The sequence below is a fragment of the Peromyscus californicus genome, unplaced genomic scaffold (genome assembly GCF_007827085.1).
Source record: "Peromyscus californicus insignis strain IS unplaced genomic scaffold, ASM782708v3 Scaffold_5__1_contigs__length_169319896, whole genome shotgun sequence".
Taxonomy (NCBI): domain Eukaryota; kingdom Metazoa; phylum Chordata; class Mammalia; order Rodentia; family Cricetidae; genus Peromyscus; species Peromyscus californicus.
This window is the reverse complement of record NW_026294573.1, coordinates 68,466,363-68,488,796: the sequence shown is the minus strand read 5'-3', so window position 1 is coordinate 68,488,796 and position 22,434 is coordinate 68,466,363. Positions and strand designations below refer to the sequence as shown.

The 22,434-nt window shown below is 39.9% G+C and overlaps 1 protein-coding gene across 4 annotated transcripts in view; it reads right to left on the bottom strand.

Moving 5' to 3' along the window:
- Positions 1 to 18,626, bottom strand: part of Zdhhc21 (zinc finger DHHC-type palmitoyltransferase 21) — a 56,494-nt gene extending 37,868 nt beyond the window's left edge. The window contains exons 1-5 of one of the 4 annotated variants that reach the window (XM_052715223.1): positions 18,471 to 18,626; positions 13,094 to 13,239; positions 8,737 to 8,820; positions 6,856 to 7,052; positions 5,397 to 5,495 (exon numbers count right to left, since the gene is read on the bottom strand). In XM_052715223.1, coding sequence (XP_052571183.1) covers positions 5,397 to 5,495; positions 6,856 to 7,009 — 253 coding nt within the window. In that variant the 5' untranslated portion in view covers positions 7,010 to 7,052; positions 8,737 to 8,820; positions 13,094 to 13,239; positions 18,471 to 18,626. The remainder of the gene's footprint in view (positions 1 to 5,396; positions 5,496 to 6,855; positions 7,053 to 8,736; positions 8,821 to 13,093; positions 13,240 to 18,470) is intronic. The other 3 variants (XM_052715226.1, XM_052715225.1, XM_052715222.1) reach the window with 3 other exon arrangements.
- Positions 18,627 to 22,434: the final 3,808 nt, after the last annotated feature.

The window sequence follows — 22,434 nt, the reverse complement described above, 5'->3', positions numbered from 1 at the left end:
CTCTTCAAACAGCAATATTTAAGATCCAACATTCCAGTACGATAAACCCAGGATATGCTCATTTGATACATGCATGCAGAGGAATGGTGGTGGGGAAATACTAAGTCCTTGTTTTCTTTAGACTACTGTTTCTATAAGAGGAGAAAACGTATGCACAGTTAAAAACCCTACAATCCACACATATAATAATATAATAGTCACGATTCTGATCCTACGTGTTTCAGGCGGCATTCACAAGGGGAAGGCTGTGTATTTAGAACTCAGTGACTCGACCCAGCTCAGTGGAGGCAAATGCTACCAAAGGTGCCACAGATTCATCATTCATTTGATTTAGAATTAAGCTTGCAACTCAGAAATCTTTTACTGTAGCTCAAGTTTTCCTGAGCCCCACATTCAGTTACAGGACCCACAGTTTAAGAAGCTGGGGCCCAGGCTAGCAGACTAGCAAACTTCAGTATGCAGGGCACTCAAGTCCACTCCTTTTCTGTAAAACCCAAGAACACTTGTGACACAGTATTACAAAACAAAATCTTCGATTTTAAAAAGTACAGCATGTTCTGTCAGTGGTGCTGTAAAAGTGTCCCAAAGCAGACTATGGAGATGGCCACATAGTAAACTGAATACTTTCAATGAATGAATTAAATGACAAGTGACGTCCCTGTAGCTAGAGTTTTCCTGCCTGGCCCACAATCAGGACAAATATCTCTCACCTGCCAATCCCACAGCTGCTCAGACCCAACCAAGTAAACACAGAGACTTATATTGCTTACAAACTGTATGGCTGTGGCAGACTTCTTGCTAACTGTTCTTATATCTTAAATTAATCCATTTCTATAAATCTATACCTTGCCACATGGCTCGTGGCTTACTTGCATCTTAACATGCTGCTTGTCATGGCGGCGGCTGGCAGTGTCTCCCTCAGCCTTCTGCTTCCCAGAATTCTCCTCTCTCCTTGTCCCGTCTATACTTCCTGCCTGGCCACTGGCCAATCAGTGTTTTATTTATACAGAACAAGATCCACAGCACGTCCCCTCAACAAAGCCATTTTTTAAGAGCTCAAATAAGATTATTCCACACAATTTGAAAATGATAGTGATATTTCTAAGTTAGGTTACTGTTTAATACTTGTTATTTCAAATATACATGCAAATAATTTTAATAATATATATGTATAATAATCTCATTTGACTACTACATCTACATGCTCAAAGGTTTTGAAATCAAATTCCAAGGACCTTCTCAAGGGAAAAAAAAACCTTGTGTTTAACTTCACCTCATATTTAGTGGATCACATGTATGCTAAAAGTATCCTGCTGTGGATATAGTTCTGTATAAATAAAACACTGATTGGCCAGTGGCCAGGCAGGAAGAATAGGCGGGACAAGGAGAGAGGAGAATTCTGGGAAGTAGAAGGCTGAGTGGGAGAGACACTGCCTGCCACCGCCATGACAAGCAGCATGTGAAGATGCCGCTAAGCCACGAGCCACGTGGCAAGGTATAGATTTATAGAAATGGATTAATTTAAGATACAAGAACAGTTAGCAAGAAGTCTGCCACAGCCATACAGTTTGTAAGCAATATGTCTCTGTGTTTACTTGGTCGGGTCTGAGCGGCTGTGGGACTGGCGGGTGTCAGACATTTGTCATGACTGTGGGTCAGGAAGGAAAACTCTAGCTACAGTATCCTTTAAAAAAAAAAAAAAAAGACCAACATGTCGATGAGAGACAGAGGTAGCAGAATCAGCTTAAAAGCTTGCAGGCTACCCAGTCTGGAGTATTTCATGTAGCTGCAGAGACAGGACACCCTGCTCCAATGCTTCCCTAAGGTTATTACATTCTACATCTTAGTCAATAAGAAATGACTCCCAAAAGTTGTCCTCTAACCTCTACATACACACTGTGGCGCTCTCTCGCGCTCGCTCTCTCTCTCTCTCTCTCTCTCTCTCTCTCTCTCTCTCTCTTTCTCATACACACAGAAAGAAATATGAAGAAAAGGAAAGAAGAAACTGTATATAAAGTAGTCCTGTGTGATTCAATAAATATGGTTAATAACATGTAAGGATTATGGCTTTAAGTTTCTTTTTCTGAATTATATGAAACTGCTTAACCTTCAAGATTTCACTAAAAAAAAAAATCATGATTCTATATTTTCAACATCTGTCATGCTATATTATTTTCCTATGTTAAATTGGCAACTTTCACTAAGTTAAAAAACATACTTACAAATGTATCCGATAACCAGTGCCAAAGAGTACACGATAACTCCAATCCCCCAAATCAATTACACCAAAGGTGAATGACAAAGGAAAAATGAATCTGCACACACGGTTGAAAAGAAGACAGTGACAGTCCTAAGTGTGTTGACAGCAATGTAACTCTCCAGCGAGGTAACCTAGGACAATCACACTCCTACCCAGCTTATCCATCTCAATTGTCGTAAGAATCATGTGATATGAGACTTGTAGACTTCGAAAAAAATTAAAATGTAAGGAAGAGAGTTCATTTGTTTGTTTTAATTGGGTAATGGAGAAGTTCTTTGGTCTCTTAAGAAGAAAATTGCCACCATCAAATAAGACAAGACAAAATGTGAATCCCCCTAAGTCAGCAAGATTCCCTGGTGTTCTTGGTCACTGCATCTATAAAGAAACCAGGACAAGCGGTGGTTTTATATGGACTCCAGTCAGCACAGATACTAGCATATTCTTTGTGGAGCTGGGGAGATGGCTGAGTGATCATGAGTACTTTCTACTCCTGCAGAGGACCAGGATTCAGTTCCCAGCACCCAGTTCCAAGGGACCAAGGGAATCTAATGCCTTCTTCTGGCCTCTGGGGACACCTGCATGCACATGGTGTACATACACACACACACACACACACACACACACACACACACACACACACACACACACAGAATCCATAAAACTATATTATTTGTTTAATGTTCAATGCTTTTATAATTTCATCACTTGTTGACTTATTTATTTGCTTATTTATTTATTTATTTATTTATTAGTTTTTTGGCTTTTCCCCCAGTGTTAAGAGTTTGAATTCAGAGCTTTATTGGTAGTGGATTTGTTTGTTTGTCTGGATGGTTCTTTGAGAGACAGTGAATGTGAGTGTCTATGTCACCATGTACTTCAACTGGGCTCAAATTCAAGATCATCCTCAATTAGACTGATTTTTTAATAATAAAATCTCTTATAAAAATTGAGACTCCCGCCGGGCGGTGGTGGCGCACGCCTTTAATCCCAGCACTCGGGAGGCAGAGGCAGGCGGATCTCTGTGAGTTCGAGGCCAGCCTGGGCTACCAAGTGAGTCCCAGGAAAGGCGCAAAGCTACACAGAGAAACCCTGTCTCGAAAAACCAAAAAAAAAAAAAAAAAAAAAAAAAAAAAATTGAGACTCCCTAATTCTCATGTTTGGATGAAGTTTGAACACAAAGGTCTATGTATTAAGAGTTTGGCTGCGAACAGGAAATGTGAACGCTGACAGACTCTGAAATGTGATTGCTTGTTCTTGCGAGCATCTCTGCCACTGCTATCCATGAAGATATGACACAAAGGGTGTTCAACCAAAGCTGAGCCAGTATAGATACCTTCCCCTGGACCTCTAGGCTATGAGCCAAATGAATCTCGTTTCTCCATCAGTATTTCATTACAATAACACAAAACTACACAAAGAACTGGATTCTAAGGGTAGGATTGTTACAATAACTCTTTAGCGAAAATGTGCAACTGGTTTTAGAATTAGGCTTCTGGAAGAGTTAGGGAGAACACACTAGAAAAGCCTAGAATACTGTAAGCAAGGCCTTATGGGCAGCTCTGGAGGAGGCTCAGGAAGGAGTTAATGTTTGATGGAAGGCTTCTCACGTCAATGTGTGCTAAATAAATCTTTTCTTCATAAAACTTGCCTACCTTGGGTATTTCATTGTAATGACAAAAACTTAGCAATGTGCCCATTTTTCTCTTCTAAAATTTTAAGATCTAGTAATTGAATTGGGTGACAATTCCACAATAGCTGATCATGGCCACTCCCTTTACACTGTCTTTTACGGACTAGCTGTGTCAGGAGCCCATAGATACTTGAGTGTGTGACCACTGCAAACAGAAGTGTTCCTTAGAAGTGGGTCTGGAGTTACAAAAGGCCTGTTTCTTTGTTCTGGGGCTACTGGACTTCAGTGTTGAAGTAGCAGCATAGGAATATGACATGGACATCTTTCTGATATACTGCCTGGGAGGAAGAGGATTACAGAGTACCACCTCTCTGTTCTCACCCCCAAACAAATGCACATTAGCTGCTGAGAGGCTGTGCTGCTACTGCTCTGTGTGAATAAAAATCACATATTCAATACAATGCTACAGCAATACAAACATCAGTGTGAAACCCCTATCTAATCTATACATTTGTGCACCAAGTAAGGCTCTGAATGGCAGGTCTCAAAAACCAAGAACCAGGATTTCTGGAGAGCTCTGTGTGGTGACTTGCCAATCTCATTTCACGTGGAATTACCACTTTGGTTCCCAGGCTCTGTTACACACTGAAACCATGGGAGAATCTTTCAACACACACACACACCAGTGTCAGTGTCCAAGTATTCTGATTTACCTAATACAGGCTGTGATCTGGACACTGAGATTTTTTTTTTAAAGCTCTCTGGGTAATTTAAAGTACAAATTAGGAAACCACTAAATTACTATGGAAAATGCTCTGGTTCCAACATGGACTACAAAAACATATAGAAAAGTACAGAACTCTAAAAGTTAACATAGAAATAATAAAATGAGCTCAAGAGAGATAAAAGTGAGCTTCTATTGTATCTGGCATATAACAAAATAAACAATCCATTTTCATTTTTTTTTTCGTGATTTGAATGGCTATCTGGCAACAGAATAATAAAAATTATCTTTAATTGATATCAAGATCAAAAGTTTTCAATTCTTCATCAAGTTGTTAGACTCTACAGAAGACAGGAAATAGTGTCCATAACACTGACAATATTTGCTCTAAGCAACTTATCAATATCACAAGATGAAAATCCTGTTCTTAAATAAATCAGAATTTCTCAGGTAATTTGTTTCATTTAACAGATAGTTATCTGTTGTAAGTGGCAGACTCTTCTGGAGACTAGAGACACAGTTCACAACAACACACACACACAGAGGGGAAAAGAACCTACATGTTCAGAATAGATATGGAGCTAAGGGGTGAGGAGGAAAGAACAGTCTCAAAAGGAAGAAGTGGGGAGGGGTCTTGCAACTGAAAACAGACATGTTAGCAAAGACTTCAAAAGTGGTTTCAAATGACTTACAGAACCCATATATTACAGGTAATAAGATATGTTAATAAATATTAATAATTCTAGCATCAGCAAAATGGATAAACCTAAAGAGAACCCTACCTGCATGTGGGATCTTGGGGTTTTCAGGGAGTCTTCCAGGATCAGTTAAGGAGGCCCTCACTAAGGCAACCAGACAGAATATGGAAATGCCATAGAATACTATAATATGAAATTAAATAGAAAAATTAGTCATTCACACTTTAAAATGTTTTATCAACAAGCATAAAGTTTAAAAAATGCATTTTAATCAGCCCCATCAGGATAACTTTATCAATAGACTAGATATTAAAATGAAGAGGATTTCTTTTACTCATCAAATAGTCCTGCCAAGATGATAACTACACTAAATGTACCAATTTCAATATGATTTTCTAAAATAACTGATAAACTTAAAATAAATGAGATTCTTTCACACAGTGACCTCTGATAATGATAAATAAATGGATGGACTCATTTAAAAGGATCAAAACAGCCTTTAAAAAATATTCTACATTTAACCTTTCATCAACTCTGTCTTCAAAATTATCCTGATTATTAGTGAAATTCAATTGCTTCCTTTGATGAATCTTAAGAGATGTACTCTTAAGAATTAAGAAATGAAGAATTAGAAACTTTTGAATGTTAAAGTAACCATAAAAATAATATTAAGGAGCAACTGAGATTCAGTCACTATAATTACACAATTGAAGTTAAAACATGGGCCTTTTGTAGTGGACTAAAAAGCCAACACATTGAACACATGAAAGGCAAACAGTGTTCACTGAATGTGTGTCTGACTGCAATGTAAGTGTGTTTGTTTGCTTGTCTGTCTGATGTACATCTTACTATGGAGCTCAGGCTGGCCTAGGCGTCACCATTTTCCTGCTTCAGTCTTCCGAGTGCTAGGACTACTGTATACATGATCATATCTAGCAATATGGATCAGTCTTGTCACATGAATAATAGGGATTATAATTTCTTATAGCTCTTAGGAGATCAAAATGAGGGGAAGAACATGAAAGCTGTAAACACTATGGATGATCTCATGAGTCATTTTTGGGGTCATGAAATTCTCATCTACCAGTAATATATCCCATCCCCTTCTCAATAATGCCTCCATTTTCAAGCCAGGCACAGTGATACATGCCTGGGGCCCAGCATGAAGAAGGCAGCAGAAGAATGGCAACTCTGAAGCCATCTTAGGTGACAGAGGGAAGCCCTGTCTCAAAACATCAATCAATCAATCAATCACCTCCCATATCTGCAGTTAAATCCAAAAGAGAAATAAAACTGCTGTCAGGCTTCTCTTAACAAAATGGTCTTCAAGTACTTTTCAGAGTGAAATGAATATGGAGGTAGAATCTTAACTCTGCAAGTCCAAAAAAGCTACTGTTTTTATACAACTGTAATTTAAGTAAAAGGTTAGCAGTACTACTGAAATAGCATATTCAAAGGAAGTCATGGAGACAGTGTACTTCAAAACATTCACAATGAGATTAAAAAAAATCTTTATATAAGGTAATAAGACTTAGAAACTTACTTATTATTAAAATGCCTGGAATATGTCCTTCTTCATAGTGAGGAAAGAGGACAATTTTGGGAATTAAAACAATATTGTATAACCAGACAAAGACAATCAAACCCATGCAGCACCAACCATGTGGGTCAACAACAAAGTGAATCCGAAGACCCATTCTGCAGTTCTAGAACTGCCTGCCAACCCACAGGAAGACAATCCTAAGAGAGAGGAAAAGGGAAAGTTACTAACACGGAAAAATTACTCAACCAAGAACTGTGTCCCTGGAAACTACATAACAACATTTACTGAATTTTCTTTGTATATTTAGGTTTTGTCCACTAGGAATTTAGGGGAACAAATAGAAAATTCACTAAAATCTTCAAATAATTTAATTGTAATTGTTCATTCTAAATCATCATTAGTAAAAGTGAAAGTTGGCATGATCTGCTCAAATGAAAATACTTTATCCTTAACTACAAATGCCATGTGTAGACACAAAAGAAAGAGTGACTCTTCCACCGAAAGACATGTACAAAAGTCTTAGCACTTTAACCAGGAGCCTAACATCACAGACTCGAATCTGGTTATCTTACAGTAGAAGAGGTGTGTTCTACCTGGAAAGGAATTGGAACCGCTACAGGGCCAAAAACATCTGCACCTTTATCTGGGTAGTACTTTGTAGATATATGTAAATATAAACATAAAGACTGTATATGTACTTAAAACCGCAATGAAAAATGTTATAAACCATTTTTAAAATGCTAAAACTAAGTGAAAATTACAAATAGTTAAAATGATTAAAATTTGTGGGATGAAGCCCAACTCATTTCATTACTATCAACTAAAGAAGACTCCTGTTTAAATGGGACTTTCATTCAGCTGAGAGTTAACAGCAGCAACAGATCCCCATATGATGCAATCTCCAAGTGAGCTGAAATTTCAATCACAAGTGATGTCCATCAAGTGACCTACAACATATCCATTCTGTAGTGGGTATAACTTACAAAGATTAAACAGCAGTTTATTGTATATAGTCTAAGGGCATCTCTGACATAAATTATTGTGGTATAATAATAAATTAGACCAGTCATCCTCAAACTTGCAGCAAACCAGAATCAATTAGGGAGCTTTAAAAAAAGGGAGAGAGAGAGAAAGATTCCCAGACCCCATTCTAGGGCCACAGAATAATTCCTCACAAGGCTCAAAACCCAAGATGACTGCTGCTGGCTCGGTACTTGTACTTGTACCAGCTGTTTCCTAAACACTGTAGATACAATTATCTTTTTTGTTTTTTGAGACAGGGTTTCTCTGGGTAGTTTTGGTGCCTGTCCTGGATCTCACTCTGCAGCCCAGGCTGGCCTCGACCTCACAGAGATCTGCCTGGCTCTGCCTCCGAGTGCTGGGATTAAAGGCGTGCAATGCCCAGCTGTAGATACAATTATTAATAAGGCATGATCTTTGCTTAAATCAGTGGTTCTCAACTATGGGTCATGACCCCTTTGGCAAACCTCTATCTCCAAAAATATTTACATTACAATTCATAACAGTAGACAACTACAGTTATGAAGCAACAATGAAAATATATGATTGGAGACCACCACGACAGGAACTATATTAAAGGGTCAGAGCATTAGGAAGGTTGAGAACCACTTTCTTAAATATACAAGTCCAGTTGGAAGAAGTCATTTTAAAGGGGTTAAATTTACTATGGTAAGTTCTAGATCTGTGAACAAGTTGTCATTTAATGCACAGAAGATGGGGCCTAGTTACATCGGGATTCAAGCAGGACTTCCTGAACAGATACAAACAGCTCAATCTTAAAAGATGTAGGAGTTATCTTGGCAAAAAAAAAAAAACATGGCAAAGGATTGCAAAGAGAGGCAAGAGCAGGGTGACTCTGACCTGAGCATCACAGGAGGGTCACAATCTGCCACCAAAAGTCATAATACCTCCCAGGGACTGTGACTCAGGGAACACAGAGGAGCTCTACCATGAGGGAAACAGAGATGTCATTTAGAATGCTCAAACTTTATTCTTAAAGCTATTAAAATGGGGGTTAAGTAAAATTTCTACTTTAAGTTATTGACACTCATGTGGAGACTAAAGTTAAAGACAGATCAGTTAGAATAAAAGAATACAAAAGCCAAAATTAATTTTAGAGAAGAGACCAATTGAAGTAAAATCAAATCAGTGAGCCTTACTAATTGATTCACTACTAGGAGTTAAAGAATAGACAAGGATGACTCTCAGATCTGCAGTTGATATGATACCCCCAACTACATGATTCTCCCACCAAAGGGCCTTTAGGGTGATCAGCGGGGCCATAGGCTACCAAAACAAAGATCAAAGGCCACTTAAGTTAAAAAGAATACCTCTTCTCTCATCCTTAGAAACTCCCAACTCCTGAAGCAACAGAAGAAAAAGAACTCAGCTAAGCAACAGTAGACTTCTTTTTTTTTTTACCTTTTTTTTCATTTTTATTTATTTATTTATTTTTCTATTATCATCTTGATACAGTATAAATTCTTATCCTAATAGTGAAATGTTTCATTGAGGCTTGCCCAGTAATTGAGTAAACCCAAAACTTATTATAAGCCACAGTCATCCTAGGATCCCCCCTGCTATGTAGCCTCCCTGGTTCTGTGGGTTGCAGTCTGATTGTTCTTTGCTTTCTATCTAGTATCCACTTATGAATGAGTACAAACCATGTTTGTCCTTCTGGGTTTGGGTTACCTCACTCAGGATGATATTTTCTAGTTCCATCCAGACTTCTTGCCTAGCATCAATCCTCAGAACAACGATGAAAATAAACTAACTTAAAATATATATTTAATTTAAAAGGTACTAGTTTCCCCTTGGGAAAAAAAATGGCAAGAATTCAAACAAAATACTCTCAACAATCTAAATCAGATAAAGTTCAAATCAGTATTTTCATAAGAATGCTAAAATAGGAATAGAGCCTAGGTCTTTTAAAAAGACCATTTAGTCAGAAACTTACAGGACAGTTCAGTGTCGCTAAAGTAAAGAAAATCAGAGAGAATAAAGCACATTGTGTATTTCCTAGGAATCATCACACTAAAAACTAAAGAAGCACAAATACAAATACATACATAGTTAGAGAGACACATTCCAAAGAATAATTTGGGAGGATGGGAAGCTGAACAGGGGCTTTGCTGTGTAACTATCAAGGGCTACAAGAAAAGACAGAGGCTCTGACTCCCAACATACTCAGCAGTACGAACTTCATTTGCCTCTTCAGCTTTCCATGCTTTGGTTCTACCCAAGACTGAAAACTCATTTCACATTCCTAATCTTGTTAACACGAGAAACAGAAACACATACAAATCTGCTAAGCAAGTAGGAAAATCATCATCTATTCACCTTTTGAACTGTTTTTTAATTCCTTCAGTTTTGAAGTGACAATGTTTTTTTATTATTAAAGATCAATCCCTCACAACAGAAACTACTACACAGTGACAAAACCACGTGAGATGGGTCTGTTTCCCTGAATGAAAATATATGTAGATGGGAAACTCTAAAACAGCATCCTCACGAAGACCGAGCCCAGAGAAATTAAACAGGGAACACACTGTTGAATACTGAGAACAAATACCTGATCAGTAAAAATCAGCGGCACATGGTCCTTGCAGTAGGCTGGGAGAACCGTGGTCTTCTGAGAGCCCACAGCTGCTTACAGCCAAGAGCCTGTGACTGGTGAAGTGGCAGGATCACGCCAGTGTGGATGGCTACCAGGTGTGGCTGATGGCTGGACAGAAACTATTACACACCCTGAGCAACAATCAAACTGAACAGCGCTGCTCAGGCTTACGGGCGGCATTTGCCAAATACTTTCATTAGCTGGCGATCCCCACATGCTAATTTGTATATTAAATGTGAGCTCATAATCAAACTTTGAAGTGACTAGTTGACAAACTGGTTCGTCAACACCGAATTGCTATCTGGTGACTATAGTATAGTGACTAGTTTCATATGGATGTAAATTACTACAGCACAAACTACTTTTAAAGAAATTATAATTCAACTATAATAAACTGCCCTGAGGAAATATTTACAAAGTTCAGTTTATTCTGAAGGTATACGATCTTTCCTGTCTTGAACCTTTAGTGCGCCACCTCAGAAAAAAGATTTGAGTCACTGAGGGGAAAAAAAAAATAACAAAAAAATGACTAAATGACAGAAGATTTAGAGAAAAATAAGGATTAGCCAAAATAACTAACAAGAAATGAAATCAAACATATATTTGTAAACTTAAGTTTTCTATTTAGCTAAAACTGGTTTTATTACTATTCCATAAGTATGAAAAATATTCATCATTTGCTGTTCGTGTCTGAAGTATCCCCAGCACTCTGCTTACTGTTTAAATCCCAAGCTAATACAAACTTCCCTGGCCCTTTAGTTCACAATGATAGTATGTATGGCTGATAAGCAACAAAGTACATATATGAGGCATCAACTCACAAACAGAAAGAAAATCTAATGGGTCATCATTACTGATGAGGAAATGCAGAGTGACTAGGTATTTTTTCATATGTTGAGAAGGCACAGGGAAAAGAGCACTCCCATACATTGCTGACCTGCACGTAAATGATACAGACCTCTTGAGAGGGCAATTTGGCACACCCATCAAAACGTGAAAGCCTTTAGCCCAGCAGTTTTATTTATACTACCTATGAAAGCACACTCCCAAGTGTGTACAAAGTAGACAGAAAAAGGATATACAGAGATACAACACTTTTAGTAATCATTAAAGTACAGTACCATCTAAAGCCTATCACAGATTTACCAAACTTGGAAAAAGCACATTTAAGATTAAGGCATTCTGTGCTATGTGCATGGCACTTTACAAAGCCACACTATAAGCCAATCCTACACTCTAGTTAATAATGACCAATACTGAAGTATGAGGGTGGGGTTCCTGATGTCTGCAAGTTACTCTGAAATAGAATAACAATGAAGTTGACTAATGGATGGACAGAGAGACAAGTGAGTATATGATGAAGTTCAGACCATCACTTATAGAACCTAAGTGATGGCACCCAGCTGTTACACCTCCAAATTTATTTCCATGTTCGTTTAGATTTTTTCAAGGTGAAAATTTGGGGACCTAAATTATAGAGCAGCTTGTATAATAGTTTTTATTAGACAAAATAGAAGAGATTTCTACAGAGTAGACAGGGAAAGCCTGAAGGAAACGGTAACCAAACTGCTAACCGTGCTCATCCATGATACAGATGGGTTCAACTCTCCCCGTGCTGACTGAGCTCACTGGGAAGCTGGCTCTGGAAGCTGGGTTACACCCCATTTCAGACCCAAGCATGCTTATTTCATACGTCCTCCAAAACCGAGGAGGGGTTGGCCTGCCTAAATCTATGACAAGGAGGGAAGAAAATTGCACAACAGCCTAAAAGTAAAAACTCTGTGTCTTTGAGAACGGTAGAAAGTGAACCGTCTCCAACTCAGAATGGACGTTCAGCCTTGGGCGGACCATCCATGGAGAGAAAGCTCACATGCTGACTGAACTGAACGGGACGTTCACTGACCGCCTCAACTCCCCAATGGATTTCTGCTTGGCGCGTGGCTGGACGTCACCTGTGTTTGCTATCTCAGTCAAGCCACTCCAGGGTCGCTACTGGACAGTGTAAATCCTGACGTGACGATAGTCTGCGGTCAAGGGCTGCTTCTCGCTACTCACTACTTGGTACTTCTCCTTTCCGTCTGCTCGCTATACTCACTCACCCGGGACTGAACACGTGGCCATCGCAGATCGCTCTTTAGACCACACAGAACACATGGAGACAGAGCAAGAAGGAAGACGACCTTTATGTTTTCTGTACATACTTAACTTTCTTCAGAGTCTACTAGTGAGGACATGTAACTCTAAATGCTTTTCAACCAACTGAAAAATAGAAATAGCCTAAAGCACAGACACCAGTGACCTTACAAACAAAATGTTTGAGATTTCTCACTTCAAATTAGTTTTTTTTAAAGCGGTACAGAACGATCTGCATAAACAATGTAAAATGTATAATTTTAAAAGATGTTTCTGAGGTTTCTAATGGAAAAAGTCTTATTTAAGAAAATACATTCTGTCAAAATTTAAAATAAAAAAGTCAAACAAGTCTAAATTGTCTTTAATTCTTCATTAGCAAATGAACAACCTGCTAAACACTAGATTCCAAGGACATACTATGTCCCAGAAAGCAAACACATTCCCATACAAAATCAAATGCCCACTTACCACTTGCAAATTCACTGAGATGAGCTGTACTTTGTCTGGCACTTGCATTGAGAAGTAGTATCTTCTTGAGTCATTCTTTTATTTATTTCTTTATTTACTTATTCCATCATATGGGCCTCCCGTCATTAACAGTTCCCTGCAAGTACCTATGAATAGTTTAACAATAACTGCTCAGAGATCAAAATAGTAAGCAGGTAGTCATTCTGAGAAAATGCCAATAACTAAGAGTGTTAAAATCAGAAATAAGACAATCCCACCCCACCTGACATGTGCATTCATACTCCACCCACCCCCAGGAGCACCCATGGCCATTATTCCTGGAAGCTCTCCTTTTTGAAATCACTCAGTTCCCATAAAACCAAATAATTCTATGTCCTGCATTTGGGCTCTACTGAACTTCCTTGGCCACAAAGCAGAGTCACAGTGCATTCTGAGCTCACTTGGTGAGACTCAGAACAATGATGACCAAAATGTGAAGCTAGACGTATCTAAGCATGACTGATGAATAGTGAGTAAATGTAAAATATATGTTTCATTCAAATTTTTTTAACAAAAGAATTTTCTTCCTGTAACAAAACCATGGAGAGTCAACCACAAAAGTGAATTCCTACAGTTCAAAATTTAAAAGACAATATTATAAAGAACTTTAGGATATACCAATTCACTCCTTTATTCAACCAAGTTATTAATTATATACTATCTTCTAGAGTACTGATATTAAAGAAACTCAGGTCCTCTGGAAGAACAGCAGGTGCTCTTAGGCACTGAGCCTTCTCACAGCTCCCACTAACTTTAACCAAGTTCAAAGGTGTCTCCTCTTTGCCTTGGTCTTAGGGGCCAAGTATTTATGACAAACTTGAGGAGCTGCTACCCCTCAATGGTAAATAAATTTTTTTCCAGGAAAAAAAATCCTGAGCATTACATGTAGTACATTTTGAAATATGGCCAAAGTCAATAATGCTGTAAGGCTGGAGCTCAATAGTGGCTTCCTCACAGCACTTTCTGTTAGTCACATTATTAGGAAAGAGCACAGGATAATCATCCATGAGTCAAATCCCAGGCACTTACTGACTTGAAATCAAGAAAGGCATCACTCTCTGTGGAATATAAATAATATCTAGCTTAGCCCCTAAATCCAAAAGTTAGGGGATAAGAATATCCAAGTGCCTCAGAACTATAAAATGTCATAAAACATTAACACTGTACACCTATTAACACTCTACATCTAAAAGAATATAAATAACTCCTTAAATAATTTTTCAAACATACCACAATAAAAACCAAAGTTGCAGATGGATATCTTTAAAGACACCCACAAAGCTATTTTGATTTTACTCTACTCTAAAAATTAGTTAACCATAGCAGTTAACTCTGAGATACCAGTCTCTGACTGACTCCCTAGAGTCAGCCAATAAGCTAATGCAAATTTTAAAATATCACAGATAGCATATTGTCAACAAAGTAGACCTAAGTCTTGTATGGGCATTAAAAATAAGGAGCTAGGTAAAATGGTGGCACAGCCTTGTTTCACTTTCCAAGCTTCATTGTAACATGGCAAAACAGAGGTAATAATGCCAACTTAGAGGACTGCTGTCACACTTCAGTGAGAAGCTGCTCAGCAAGGAAGCAGCATTGTCCAAAGGTAACTTGAAGGGAAGTGAATTAAAGTATTGCTTCTACCTTTAGCAATTACTAGAAAAAAGTATCCCTGTATCCCATCAATAAAAGTGGTACAGAAATTTAGCCATCCATCTACTTTCTACTTTGTTTATTACCAAAGCCAGGGAATTATTTGTCATAATAAACCCTTTAGGGCCAGGAAGATGCTTCAGTGGGTTAAAGGCACCTGCCATCAAATCTGATGACCTGCGTTCAATCCCTCAGACCCATCTGGTGGAAAGAGAGAACCAACTCCTTCACATTGTCCTCGAGCTATACAAACGCGCCATGACAAGCATGCGCCCACACACATGCATACACACATTCACACAAAATAACGAAACAGTCAGGAAAACCCCTTCAGTTACTGCAGCCTTGCCATTGGCATTGTGTTGCATTATAAGTATGCAGGAAAGAAAGAGGTGTGCCACATGCTGCCTGATAGATTTTCAAGCAGAAAAAGAAAACTATGGGTTTGATCTGAAACAAAGCCCTACTCCAAGTCTCAAGTGCAAAGCAAGGTGTCAAACTAGGGAGTGAAGTGTGGCTGGAAATCAGCACTTGACTTTGGAACAAGTCCAGGCAAGGAAGGCATTCTGAGACAGCTCTCCAAGAAGAGTCCGAAAGAAGTGTGGGTGCAGCGGTGTCCAAGTGTCCCACCCTTGTACCTCCAGCGGTTCAAGAATGGACTCTGTGGAAGGCTTTCAGCCACTGGATTTGAACAACGGCTGTTGCTCTTCACATGTATTTGCTGTTCTGTATACTGGTCTCATGAGTGAAATAACCACCAAGAACGTACTTCAACACTGAGCTAGAATTACATACTTCAGTAGACTCTAACAAAAAAAAAAAAAAACAATAACCTGGAAGATGTAGAATGATATCAACTAAAGACAGACTACCAAACATTGTTTCAGCCCATACAGAAGTTCTGTGGGAATTTTCACTGAGGAACATGGGAGTACAAGAACACAAAAGGCAACATTAATGTAGGATAGGGACAGGTTCAATAATAACCTTCCTCCAAAAATAGTACCAGAAAAAAAAAAAAAAAAACATGTTCATATCAAGTAAAAGCCAGAAATGAAGAAGCTAAGTAAGGTTCTTCCCGGCTGTTGACCCCCATGCTCTTCCAAGTAGGAAAGTGAGTAAGCCAGTGCCCTTCAAGAAGCCACTGGGCCAAGACATCCTGGGAGAAGAAAAGGAAGCTAGATTAGGTTGCCCACAATAGCAGAATTTACCAAAACAAGTATGAGTTAAGCACACTAATACTAAGTGCTCCTAACGATGAAAACCCACAAGTTTTAAACAACGTAGGAACTCTATAACCACAGAAAAAAGGCCTAAGACCAGAAACTGGAGATCACCATCAAGCACTACTAATTTGTACCTAATCTGATCAATCTATAGCGTATGTGTGTGTGTGCACTCATGCACATGTGCACACACATGTGCAACACACAGATATCTACATCCAGCCTTTTCAGTCCTGGAAGATGCTTAATCTACCCTAAGATGACTACAGAAGAAAAGGAGCCTTATAATGCAAAAGACATACCCAGAAAATGTCAAAATTTACCCCAGGGAGATGTAAACCAGGAAACAAGTAAATAGACTACCATTATAATAAGGTGTTTTGGGTTGGCTAGCTGCCTAACACATGGAAAATATGCCAATTAAAATGATACAGCTTAGTCAGGCAGTGTTTGCGCACACCTTTAATCCCAGCAGAGGCAGAGGCAGGTGGATCTCTCTGAGTTCCAGGCCAGCCTGGTCTACAAAGCGAGTTCCAGAACAGCAATGGCTACAGATAGAAACACTGTTTCCAACTACAAAACAAAAACAAACAAACAAAAGATACAAATTACTGGGGACTCAACCAACAAATCATAATCCTGACAAGACAGGAGGCGTGTTTCTTTCTACTTTTGTTTTCCATTCTCTTCCTCCCCTCCCCCTCAAATATATACGGCAGAGATCAAACACTTTCAATTTCAATAAGAGCCATTTATACACGGACTGTTCCACTAGATGATAAATGAATGCTCTTTTATTTCTAGAACATTTGAAAAGTTGAGTCTAAGTCCTAATATTTTTTAAATAAGAAAAGTCTACATTCCTTTGTTTTCCCAGTTATGTCTAATAAAGTTATAGTGTTCAATGTAAAACCCTATGCTGAAAACACTTCCATTGGCTCCATGTGGACATTCTCAGTTTCTTTACTAATATATGTGCTTTTCTGTTATGATTCTAAATCACCCACTATGAACTAGAGAATCAGGCAGTGAGCGAATAAGAACAAACATTATGATCGACTGATTTCCTTTTGTCTGGATCCTAATTGCTATATTGATGTGTGGATACTTAAGTGTTTAAATTTTCTTAATAAAACAAAGCATACTTAGATAGCAGTTTCTCTTGAAAAAGTACTATTTGGTTTCTTCCAGCTACAGCTCCTATAGTACTAACAGAAATCTCCACAGTCTGAAGATGTCTATTATAAGTCTACTCTTTTACATCCAAATTGAATTCTAGAGTTCTGGTACTACAAACATATTTACATTTTTTTCCCATGAGGTAATGCTTTAAATGTCCCCTCACCATGTCAAAAGGTGTTAAATTAAAAACATAGCATTTGCCAAATAAACATGGAAAGGCTTTTTTAAAAAAAACGGTTTTTGGAAAAGTTTAGCCTGGCTACCTAAATATATGGATGAGAAAATAAACTGGATCCCTGACCTACCCATGACCCCACAGCTGGATAGTACAGAAACCAAAAGAGAATCTGGTTTTTCTTTCCTCAACTCCAAATCGTATTTGTTTTATTTCCAACTGATTTCACACCTCTTCAAAAGCCTTACTATTGAGAGAGGGCACAACTAAGGAAAAACAGAGGACCCCTCTGAACTTTATCTGTGAATCTCAAGCGCTGGAAGAACTTAATGAGATACTGCACCAAACCCTTTCATCTAGGAACGGCTCATACTAAGCAGTCATCAAATGGCAAGTACTATTATTATCTTTTACCACAAAGTAGGTAGTGAATTTTTTTGGGGGGTGCACATATTAGCAGTGGGTGGAGGACCCATTTGACAAGTCTTTTTAACTTATACTTAATTACCCTTATTTGCCCTTATTTTGAGCTGCAATTTTACACTATGATTTATGACCCACCCACAATGACCTTGATTTTTTCCCCCTCCTGTACTTTTATGAACTGCTAGACTGCAGTATTTTCAAGTAATAATCGACCAGGTCCTCTTAGCCCTGAAGATACAAACATCTTCCACTGACTCGTAAGGGATCTTAAAATGTGACCCAAATACAGCTCGAGAAAGACCATAAATTTTAAACGATCACTGCAGTGTAAGTCCAGGTAGCGATTACAGAGAATGGTAACAAGTGCAAAGTGCTGCCATGCGGAAAGCCATTTTCTCAAAACCACCGGTGTGGCCGAGGGAGAGGAGAAGGTCAATGGAGGTGCACGGTTTCTCCAGGGGATCCTCTGCAGCTCCGCACCCGGCAACCTCGAAATGAATGAAACGCCGGGTCACACGGACAGCCCGGGCCCGGGAGGTGCAGGGAAGCCGGAGTCCCGGGGAGAACTCGGCGGATTTCTCTCACCACCCCAGTCAATCCACCGGCCGGGGAGGGGCCGCGCGGCCCGCGGGACCGACGCTCCGCGGCAGGAGTGGACCGCCCGCCGGCCCACACTCACCGCCGCCCGCTCCGCAGCTCTCCACTCGGCTCCGCGCCTCCGCCGCCCAGGCCGGGCCGCGCTCCCCTTCCGCTTCCGGGAGCCGGGACGCCGGGACCGGCCGAGTGGGTGTCGGCATGCCCGCGCGCCCGCGCGGAGGCACGGCCGCCGTCGCCGTCTCCGCTTCGCGCCCCGGAGCTGCGATGGGAGCCGCCGAGGGCCGAAAGACCTGAAAGCGCTCCGCAGCCCAGAGCTGCGCCCGGCTGGCTCTCACCTAAGGCTACCTGCGCCTTCCCGCCCTGCTGCCCCGGCCCTGCCCAGGGGGCCCGCCTGTGTCCCCACACTCTTCCTGCATAGGATCACCCTTAGCTTTAAGCAGAGCTCTGGTCTTCCGTTCTGTTAGGGGACAGACCTCTCTCCCCAGTGACAAGTTATGGATTTTTCCATATGCACTTTGTTTCAAAATGTCTGCAACATTGACAGCTCCAACGTTGGCTCTTGTAGGGAATGCATAGTCTCAGGCTTGCTCATTCTATACCTGATTTTTAATAGGATCTGCAGGTGACTCCTATCAGTGCAACCCAAAGACTGAAAAGCATCAGTGTTCAGTCTTATGGCCTCTAGACCCTCTGTTGGGTTGCTCCAGCTATCCAAGGTTTTTTCCAATTCTTGTTGGCAACCTAAATCCACATTCAAATATTCTTTGTATGTATTTCAGGAGATCTCTATAAGTTGCCAGCTTTCCAGTCAGTGAAACCTAGGAAAAATCATTGGACTCAACAGTTCAAATAACCCATCTCCCAATCTAAGTTGCTATCCTCACAAACGCCTGAGATACAGTGAGTAAAACTTTTTGCAACTCACCCCAGCTCCTAAAACAGCGCTATGGAAAGCTTACCACTGTTCAAGGTGTGTGGAGCTAGGTGGTTATGCCTACTTGACCCAGAAGGAGACAAAGTGTGAATGGGAGAGAGACTGCCTGCTGTGGGAAGTATGTACTTCGTTTTAAATGGTATTGAAAACCTTCCAGATGGAATTGTTCCTGGTGGTACCAATTACTCAGGTCCTGGGATGACAGCTGTACTAACTTTAAACTTCCCTGCAACTAGCTTGCGTCATTTCCCGTAGAATCCCTTTAATTTCGTTTCCCTAAAATGTCTTCTCTCTCCTCTTAGATTGAGGCATGATAGGAAGAAAGAGAAAAAAAGGGGACATGGGGAAGGAAAATAGAACCTCACCCTACGATTACCTTTGGTTTCCTCTTAGCTGGGTGTCAAGAAACTATAACACAACAACGTAAAGCCAAGGCTGCCCTCAGAGATAATGCTCCTTCCTCCCTCCCCCGATACATCTCAAACAACAATATTAAAAGTCGCTGTGGTCACTTAGAGCCAGATGGCTGTGGCTTTGAGTTTAACTCTATTAGCACCGCTCTCTCAACTCTAAATCTATAACACTGAACCTCATAAAACAACCTTACAATCTTATTTACAAAAAAGGACATTCTTTTTTGTTGTTGTTTTGTTTTGTTTTGTTTTTTTCAAGACAGTATTTCTCTGTGTAGACCTGGCTGTCCTGGAAACCAGGCTGCCTTGAACTCAGAGATCCACCTGCCTCTGCCTCAAGGGCATTCTTTAAGATAAGAGAAATAAGTAAATCATGCCCTTTCTTATTTTTAAGCTGTACTTAACTTTTAAACTTTGCTTAATCTTTAAACCTTGTAAATTATGTACTTTGAACACGTTAACTTAGAAAGCTGCAGAATTATATGTGTGTGTATACACACACATACATATATAAACTTATATGTATATATCATACAGACTCCTAGCAAAACTGCCTCCCCCCCCAAACACACACACACAATCATGTCTCAGGTGTGTAGTATTGTCCTTTCCTCAAGCACACTCCCTCTTTTGTGCTTGTTTCTCTTTTTCCTCACTCCCATAATTCTACCCCCACATGCACTTAAATCTGAAGTGTGTGTTGTCCCTTATTGATACTTAATAAATTCACATTGCCTTGGATAGTCTTTGAATTCTTTTCTGAATGTAGTTCAGGCTTTACCTTTGTGGAGGTCCTCCAATGACAATGCTGTATTGTATCTCCAACTAAAGACCAGCCTCCTGTCTCAGGCTCCTGAGTGGAGGGAATACAAGAGTGTGGCTCTATGTCCGTCTTTTGGACATGATGCTTTTAATACTAGCCAAATTGTGTGTGTATGTGGAAGGCGTGTCATCTGGAACCCTGCCAACACAGAGTTCTGAGTCACTACTGAACTTGTATAGCACTTACACCTTCATATTATCATGAGCTGCTTGGGAATTGAAAATGTGTTCTTTCTGACTGCAAACACTTCATGACCTTTGAAGTCACAGTTTAATTTTTTTTTCATGGTGTGATCCCCCAGACCAGCAGCATCTGTGTCACCTGGGAAGCTGTGAAAAATCACATTTTTCAGCCATACCCCAATCTACAGTACTAGAAATTTTGGAGGAGAAGTCTACAAACCTGTGTTCTAACAACCAGCCTGGTGATTCAGAACACACATTTGTGGGAGCCTCCAAAGATTACAACTTGTGGTTTGACTCAAGGTCAGAGAGTCAAGAGTTGATGTTTCTCTCCAAGGCTGCATAATAGGGTGCAAAGGCATGGTCGTCAGGTGTTTTATACTTCAAGGCCTAATCACAAGATGTTTTGCCTTGGGGCATGGTTACCAGGTGTTTTGAAGGGTCTACACTTGGTTGTACATTGTGCTTTGTTCTCTCCCCTTGGCAGTGTATAAAAAGCCCATTAGAAATAAACTTGAGGCTGCTGAGAATTGACCCAGGGCCCTACCAAAGCTATCCTGTGTCTCTACCTTTTTTCTTCATCTATATTTCTATCTAGCATTTCTCAATTCCTCATTCCTCCCTTCGAGGGACCCTTTGATAGGTTGGGGCTGAACCCCAACACTGAACCCCGACACACATTCATGTCTTAGAATTGTTCAGCTAGACTGTTACACCCTAAAGCAACCCCATGGTAGACACTGATTTGACTAGATGCAGGGGTTTTTTTTCTGTTTCACATTAATAAGTTCCCCCTTTCACATTTAGCTATGGTGTTGGAAAGCTTGTCACAGTTGCTTTTGGAATAAGTAACTTTGGTTATCATTATGCATTTGAGACAGTGAAATTTTTGTTACTTGGTTTCTTTGAACAGGCAAAAATAAAAAAAAGGTGAGGAGTAACTTTGAAGGAAAATACTTAGAATGAATTCCCCAAACCCAGTGACCTGAATTACATATTGTTTTGATATCTCTTCAGACATCTCTTTGGAGGGAAATAATCTGTGTCAAATGATCTCAACCACTGCCCAAAATAATTAGCTGAGACATATGAGTGCACATGAAAACTGAAAGTATACATGTTTTTTTATGCCTGTTTTCATAAATTAAACCTTCTCTAATCAGTCAAGCCAATTCCACAGAAGTTTTCTAGGGAAAGCATGGAAGGTCAGTGGCCAGAAAAATCCCCCCAACGGTGACCTGCTTTAGCATGGGAAGTTAAAGAATATAGACAAAGGACCACCTCCCTCATCTCATCCCATGATTCATGCTAAGCATTGATTGTATTGATAGGCACATGTCACAGTGAGTACACAGAAGAAATATGGCATCAATAGCAGATACTTGCCTGAAGAGGTTTTTGGTTGTTACTGCTGTTGGTCTTCTTAATGTTTTGATTCTGTCACAGTGAGGATCAAACCTGGGGCCTCAGAAACGCTAGGCAAGAACTTGACCAATGAACACCATCCCCAGCCCAAGAGCCTTTCTACTTAATTTAAGCATGGAAATAGGTCACACACCATATTTCCCTCCAGAATTCTGTTCTACTTCACGGATCTGTGATGCCGAAGCATGATTACTAATCAAACTGATTGTATCTGAGAATTAAAAAAAAAAACCATAGACAGGGACACGTAACAGGGCTGCCACTGCCAG